This window comes from Terrapene carolina, unplaced genomic scaffold (assembly GCF_002925995.2).
Source record: "Terrapene carolina triunguis isolate 2854851 unplaced genomic scaffold, T_m_triunguis-2.0 Scaffold192, whole genome shotgun sequence".
NCBI lineage: Eukaryota > Metazoa > Chordata > Testudines > Emydidae > Terrapene > Terrapene triunguis.
The window spans coordinates 701430-709284 of record NW_020664543.1 but is presented as its reverse complement, the minus strand read 5'-3'; the positions used below and the strand labels follow the sequence as shown (position 1 = coordinate 709284).

The 7855-nt window shown below is 50.5% G+C and overlaps 1 protein-coding gene across 1 annotated transcript in view; it reads right to left on the bottom strand.

Annotated features, from left to right (window-relative positions):
* Nucleotides 1-5746, bottom strand: part of P4HB (prolyl 4-hydroxylase subunit beta) — an 11961-nt gene extending 6215 nt beyond the window's left edge. Inside the window, exons 1-4 of the mRNA XM_024203186.2 lie at nt 5478-5746; nt 5075-5281; nt 3441-3574; nt 3105-3242 (exon numbers count right to left, since the gene is read on the bottom strand). Coding sequence (XP_024058954.2) covers nt 3105-3242; nt 3441-3574; nt 5075-5281; nt 5478-5652 — 654 coding nt within the window. The 5' untranslated portion in view covers nt 5653-5746. The remainder of the gene's footprint in view (nt 1-3104; nt 3243-3440; nt 3575-5074; nt 5282-5477) is intronic.
* Between the last annotated feature and the right edge of the window lie 2109 nt (nt 5747-7855).

The window sequence follows — 7855 nt, the reverse complement described above, 5'->3', positions numbered from 1 at the left end:
ACATTAGCCAATAAACAGCTATTAGAAAGGAGCTGGTGTCAGGCAGCAAAGCCCACTACGCAGCTGCTAGTAAACAGCAGTTTACTCAACCACTGAGGATGTGTCACCTTCTATTGTTAGTGACACAAGAACAGAGATTGGAGGAGAAGATGCAGCCAAGTCCCATTTTCTATTACACCACCACCTATTATTGTCCTTGATTCTCAGAACCTTCCCAGGCAGCCTGAAGAGGGGAACAGCAGAGGAGCATCAAGGTTAAAAAACAGGATGTGCGAGCAAGAACACAAGAACGGCCATACTAGGTCAGACCAAAGGTCCATCTAGCCCAGTATTCGGTCTTCTGACAGTGGCCAATGCCAGGTGCCCCAGAAGGAATGAACAGAACAGGTAATCAAGTGATCCATCCCCTGTTGCCCATTCCCAGCTTCTGGCAAACAGAGGCTAGGGACACCATCCCTGCCCATCCTGGCTAATAGCCATTGATGGACTTATCCTCCATGCATTTATCTATTTTTTTGAACCCCGTTATGGTCTTGGCCTTCACAACATCCTCTGGCAAGGAGTTCCACAGGTTGACTGGGCACTGTGTGAAGAAATACTCTGTTTTTGTTTTTTTTAAAACTGCCACCTATTAATTTCATTTGGTAACCCCTAGTTTTGTGTTCTGAGGAGGAGTAAACATTTCCTTATTTAGTTTCTCCACACCAGTCACAATTTTATAGACCTCAATCATGTTCCCCCCTTAGTTGTCTCTTCCACAAGCTGAAAAGTTCCAGTCTTATTAATCTCTCCTCATCTGAAAGCTGTTCCATACCCAAAGTCATTTTTGTTGCCCTTTTCTGAACCTTTTCCAATTCAAATTTTTTTTTTTTGGTGAGATGGGGTGACCACATCTGCATGCAATATTCATGAGGGGTGCAGCAGCAAGATGGTGGAATAAAGGAATACAAAATGGCAGTACTGAACAGAGACTCTACAGCTGAGAAGCTGAACAAGAGAATGCTGGTGTTTAAGATTCGATGCAAGCTGGATGACTTCTCTAAGGGTAACTAGTCCAGCTCCTTAATATCCTCAAAAGGCTTGTTTAAAATGCAACATTCAAATCCAGACAAGCCACACAAGGAGAGTGAAGGGTGACCAGCTGGTAAGCCCTTTCCCCAAACTAGACTAGAACTGCCTTTGGAAGGCATTTCCCCACTGACACTAATGGCAGGAACCACCAAAATTGGATCCCTTTCAGGGGCTTCAGTCAAAATAAGATCCTAGGCCCTCTGACTTCACTGAATAAACTGATAAAGGGAAGTCTCATGACCTGGTGTCTGTAGCATCCATATGAGCCCGCAAAGCCTTTGAGATCTGCCAGAGGAATAGCAGTGTGAGGAGACAAAGCTCTTGGGAACCAATGTAAGACTGCCACTGAAAACTCTGCTCCTTTAAGTAATGTTACATTTAGTTGTCCTGGCTCCAGCAGGGACTACTGTGCTCACAAAGAGCAAAGGAAAGTCAGGGAGGAGCAGGTCACTCAAGACATGCTCATTAAGAGTTAGCACAAGGAACAAATCAAACAAATGCCTTTCTATTCCACCAGCTTCTAAAGCAAAAGCACTTCCTACACAGATAACTCTGGAGTTTATAAACCAGGGTCAATAGCGACAGTGGTGAAAAAAACAAGTCCTTCACTCAGAGGGACCTGCTCACTTGAGTGCAGGTCTTCACTCCTGACACCCTTGTCAGATAAGCTGTAAAATCCTCTACAAAGATATTTCAACCAGTTAGCAGCAGCAGAAATAAATGGTGTGAAGATTCCATATAAAAACAGCCAGCCATCACAGACACCCTCTGGCATGCAGCGAAAGCAGCATTCCCTAAGGGCAGGGTACAACTGGAATAGCCTCAGAGAACCAGAGAGGGATCCTACAAGCTTTAAAAGAAACAGCCGCTGGAATAGCTATTTGCTTTCCACAGACAGGCGCTGCATCTTCAACAATTCTAATGTGAGCCCCTAGACTCTGAGTCTGGTATACGTAGAACAGCTTTAGGAGCTGCAGTTCAACTATTGCGACACCTTTGGAGCCTTTTAATTTACAGGAAGAAAAGTGGATGAGAGTACGGCCTGGTTAAATGGAATTAACCCAAAGCAGCTTTCTGCCCTGCCTCTCACGATGCACTAGCATCACCAGCTCTTCTCCCAGGGAGCTTCAGCATCCCATCTCCCCAACCCTACTCCTCAGCTCTGTTCCCCATGTAGGCTGAAGGGTAACAAACTATTTTAATTGGCTGGAGGCATCAGCCACATCACACCTTCCAATTCTGCAGATCTTGCCAAAACCACGACTCCTTAGTGCACCCTGCCTCTGCCACAAGAACTTGCAAACCCCCCTCCTAATCAACCCTGCTATAACCCCCAGGTGGCTAAACCTGCATCCAGCTAGTGGGCATGTCGAACATGTCAGACAGCTGAGCCCACTAGGAGGACAAGGATGAGCATATTAAAGGATGGTTCAGCTAAAACAAGAGCAAGCTGAGAATGGCATGGCATGGCAGTAGGATCCTGGATGCTGTTGTACAACAGCTCTTAGAGGCAGAAGGAGGCAACAGTAATGAACGCCATAAATACTGGAGTTCACAGCGAACATTAACTTCACAGCAGCCAGAAACCTGAAACAACGAAAAGGCAGAAGCTAAATGTAACTCAGGGCTCATGTCCAGTGAGTTCCAGGAATATGCACAAGACACCACTACAAGACACCCTGTCCAGATGATTGACAAGGCTTCCGCCCTGCTGAACAGGGGAGCTACAATTTCAAATCTGAAATATAGGCAGTTTATGGGTGTAGAACCTGAAACTAATTATACTGAGTCTTCCAGAGAGTCCAGAGTTTTACAACATTTTCTGAATTAAAAAAAAAGTTTTCCTCCCAACTGCTGTGGAAGATCCACGAACAGGGATATTAACTATACAGGGGAAAGAGTGAAAGTTACTCTACAAAGAGTACTGTTAAATGATCCAAGTTCAGACACTCATCTTAAATGGTCAGCTGGAACATTAATAGGTAGAGAAATTCAGATTAAGCATGGCATGTGTTCTTTGAATCACTCCTTACCTTCTTAAAAAGGACAACACCGTCTTTGCTGAGCTGGTATTTGGAGAAGACATCACTGCTGGAAGAGATCCCAAAAGGAATGTCATCAATGGACTCGGCTGCCAGCAAGAATTGCTTGGCAGCCTCTGACGCCACATCCTGGGAGAGAAGAAAAAAGGTGTTTTATATTGCACGTCAGTTTGAGGCGTCCAGTGAATACCGAATACTCAGCAAAGCAGGACAGGGAATGTTGGGCAACAGCTGTGCTTGATTTTGCAAGCTCCCAGAGTTGCAGCAGGCAGAAAATCTGCAGCAGACATGCCGTGTGCCCTTCTGAGATCTAAACCCAAACACTACCTTGAAGAGCCCAATCACACTGACTTCACTGGAATCCACCAATGCCTCAGCTGCAGCAGCATCTGCCAGGGTAGTGGCAGCTGGACCAGTGCGTTTCTTCAGCCAGTTTACAATATCATCAGCTTCTCTGCCAGCTACATCAGAAAGACAAGAAAGTTGAGTGTTCATCCTTACTTTTACAGACCAAGGCATGAGCATGTGTCCTGACTCTAGGGACATTACAAAGCACCTGATCTGGTGTGTGAGGAACAAGTGGTCCATTCACCCCCCCAGCCCCAATCTTCTCTACTTTTCTTTTCATCTTCCATCAGAGCTGATTCCTGGAGTAAGCAAAGCCCTGCACCCACCTGGAGGTACTATGAAGTCCAAGGCATTCTGTGTAGCACTAAAACCCACCCATAGCACCCTGAACCAAGGTACAAGGATTCTCTGGAATCCACTCCTTGCACATACTGTTTCAGTCACCAGGCTGGCCCAAGCACATTTAGACTTTGACCAATGTTATCAGCACTGCAGACCTCCTGAAGGATTCTGGGATTTTCATATTGAAAAACCATCAGTATTTCTCATCCTTTGTTTTAGCACCCTGAGATGTTTTTGCCCTCAAAAGAATCTAAATGTTTTAGAACTTACTACAGCCTTTGAGAGTCTTTATTTTAATCAGGTTGATCAAACATTCCCTCACCAAGATGGACTTTTACATTTAGCATTCATAGCAACTGCCCCAAGTAGTTTGATTCCAGCCTTGTGCATCACTACATAATCATTACAAACTGAGCTTTAATCATGCTGCTTTCCTAACACTAAACTAACACTAACCAGGAGCCCATAGAGGAAGGAACCACATTGGACATGATCATATATACCCTGGCTTGGATGCACTGCTCAAGTATAGACTCAGCATTTTCAGGGATGAGAAATGCACAGCCTCAAGTGACAAAACCCACACTGGGACTTCTACTCTCTAGCACTGTAGAATTTATGGCTTCTTTATCTTTTATTTAAGATCTTAGGGAACTTGCTCTAGGGTGTCTCCAAACTTATTCCTCTAACATTTCCCCACAGAATGACACCAAAGAACTCACCTCAGTATATGGAAGAAATACTGAATGGACTAGACAATAAAGCCTACAATTCTGTTTTCAGAGAACCCCTCACCTCAGCCCTGCTCGGTTACCAGATGCTACTTTGTCCACCAGCAGTAATACACCCCCATACACAAGTTTTGTAAACTTCTCTTTTGGAAGAGATCTACTCCTCCTCCTCCATCAGAGTATGTTCTGGACACACTTAATACAGTCTAGTCACATTCTCACCCCCCTGACCATGGAGAGACATACCACAACTCACACCCAAGACAAAGAAACATCAGCTCATTCCATTCTGACATAATCCACATCGCTTTACTGCAGACTCGGTGCGTAAAACAGACTAAGAAGAAGAACATGGCAGGCTCAGCCCAACCTGCCCACTGGGTGTCAGAGGCGGATCAACTCGGGGGTGTAGTTTCCAGTCAGAGTATTGACAACCAAATGAAGTCCGGCCGAACCCATCTCAGGACTGCCCAGCGACTCGGCAAAACACGAAGGCCGCCAGGCCCCGGCAGCAGGGTCAGGGCAGAGCCCTTGGCTCACCTGTGTACTCTCGGGGGGAAGATTTGTCTCCGTTTTTGAAGAATTTGATAGTAGGGTAGCCTCGAACCCCGAACTGCTGGGCCAGCTCGGACTCCTCCGTAGCATCCACCTTGGCCAGCCGGATCTCGGAGCCATCCGCCTTCAGCGCGGCCGCGGCCTTGGCGTACTCGGGGGCCAGCGCTTTGCAGTGGCCGCACCACGGGGCATCTGCAAGGGACGGGACGGGGTCAGGCCGCCGCTGCGCGCCCCCCACGAGCACCCGGGCGGAGGCGCCGTGGCAGGGGGCGTCTGCGGTAGGGGAGCGGCGGCCCGGCCCGGCCGGCACGGACCGGCCCGGGCGTGACGCGCCGCCCCCGTCCCCCCGGAGCCCCGCGCCGCCCCCCCCGCCCCGGGCCCCACTCACAGAACTCCACCAGCAGGTGCTTGTGGGCCGCCAGCGCGCGCTCGAAGGAGGCCGCGCGCAGCACCAGGACCCCGTCCTCCTCCTCCTCGTCGTCCGCCTCCGCGCGGCCCGGGCGGGCCAGGCCCAGCAGCGCCAGGCCCAGCAGCGGCGGCACCAGGGCGCTCAGCAGCTTCATGGCGGCGGCGGCGGAGACGGGCCGGGAACAGGCTGCGGCAGAGACGAGTCGGAACCGCGGCGGGAGGAAAGTCCCCCACACCCGCCTCCCTCTTATAAACCCGCCCCCCTCCCCGCCACGGCCGCTCCTTATTGGCTGAGCCCGTCGCCCTCGCCTTCCCCTCCCATTGGCTTAGCCCAGCGCCCGGGCCGCTCTTCGTTTTCTATTTGCGGATCGGGTCGCCACGCCCCTTTCCGACCACCTCTGAATGGCTGCTGCCTCACTTCTTTTTGAGCATCCTGTAATTGGTCGCTTCGCCCGCTCTGTCACCTGCGATTGGTCAACGCTACCGCCTCAGGCTCTCAGCGACCGGATCTGATTGGTGGTCAGACCAGACCCGCCCCTCGCCGTTCTCCTCTTGAACGTGGCACTCGGGCAGCCCCTCCCGCGTAGGGCGGTTGCTGTGCATGCGCTAGGAGGGACGGGGGAACTCGTTCGTGTTGGATTCTGATTGGGCCGCGTCTGCGAGGGCCGCCTTCTGACCCGGAAGGGCGGGGGATCTCTTCCGGGGCAGGGAGGGGGCGCGGGCTGGCCGGTAGCTGTTGCTGCGTCGGGTGCCGGCAGAGCCCGCGGGCTCGTGAGGGAGGCGGCCGAGGTCTCCCCGCTGTCCGGCCTTAGGGCGGGAGGCTGGGCCCGGCCCGCGCCGCGACTCCCAGCCAGAGGTGCGGGGGGGGTCCCGTGTTCGGCGCCTCCCGCGGAGCTCCCCCCCCCGCGCCCAGGGCCGAGCAGCGCCGGGGCCCCGGGAACAGCCCGAGCTTCACTTCCACCGGGCAGCGCCTCGCCCGGGCGGCTGAGAACTGGCCCGCTCCGGGCCTCGCAATCCCGCCTGGACGCGGGTCACTTCATTCCCAGCAGCGCGGCCCCCGCCCTGGCCAGGGACTCCCAGCTCCGCTATAACCGCCTGGCCTGGCCTTCGCTCAGCAGCTCCCGCCCCCGGTGTCGGCAGCCTTCAGGGTGGGGGCTGGAAGTGCCCCTAGTGTCCTGCCCAGAATCAGGACAGGAATAAAAAGCAACACCGATACCCTTGGTGAAAGCAGGTCCCTGAGTGTTCACCCAGCCCCAGAGGTAGATGCAATGGGGCCTGCTCCCCTATTCCCTAATGGGCGTAGTTATGTTTGCAATAGCTAAGGAGCTTTCCAACCTAGTGCTCTGCTAATATCCGCTAAATTCCTACTCCTGTGAACTCCGCACAGCACTGCTAGCTCAAATTCTAGCCTGGGGGAGCTTCTTCAGAGCACTGTCCTGTCAGGGATATAGGAACTGCCCTAATGGATCAGACCTGCGGTCCATCTAGTCCAGTTCCCTGTTCCCTGCTGTGGCCAGTGCCAGAGCCTTCAGAGGAAGGTGCAAGAAATCCTAGACTAGGAAAATGTGGGATAATCTGCCTTCCTCCCCGTGAAACTCTTTCAGATCTTTAATAATGAGAGATTGTTTAAACCCTGAAAGATGAAGTTTTATAGTCCTCCAAATATTCTTTAGCATTAGTTATTACTTTGGAGAGTTGTTTTATCCACATAAGCATCCCATCCCTCTTGGAATCTTGCTAAATTCTAAGCCCCAACAACATCCAGTGGGAGAGAGTTCTAATTATCCAATGCATGAAGAAGTATTTCCTTTCACCAGTTTTGAATTTGCCATTTTTCAGTTTCATGGGCTGTCCTTTGTTATTGTGTTATGAGACAGGGAGAACAGAAGCTCCCAATCTCCCTTCTCCAGAGCATTCATTATTTTATAGACGTTATCATGGCCTTTCTTATTCATCTCCTTTCCTAAGGTAAATGAGCCCAGTCTTTTCGGTCTCTCTTCATATGATTTTTTTCCATGCTCTAGTCATTCTCTATTCTATTCTATAAAGGTTCTTATATCCTGTTCATCACTACAGTATCTGAGTGCCTTTCAGTAGTGTATTAAACAATGCGACTACGCATCTGTCATATGGTGTTGGTTCTCTCATCCCCTCCCTAGGGAGAGAAGGTATGTGCAGTAGAATGTCTTGTTTTGGCAGGGTTTTAGGTATTTTTAATTTATTTAAATATACCTGTTGCTATGTGTTTGTGTTAGAGAAGACAAGGTAAAAGAAATGAGCCTTGCGCTTGGAGCAGTAGGTGGCAAGGTTTGTGATGGTCTAAGTTCCTGGAGGAGTTAATTCTACAGTCTGGGACTG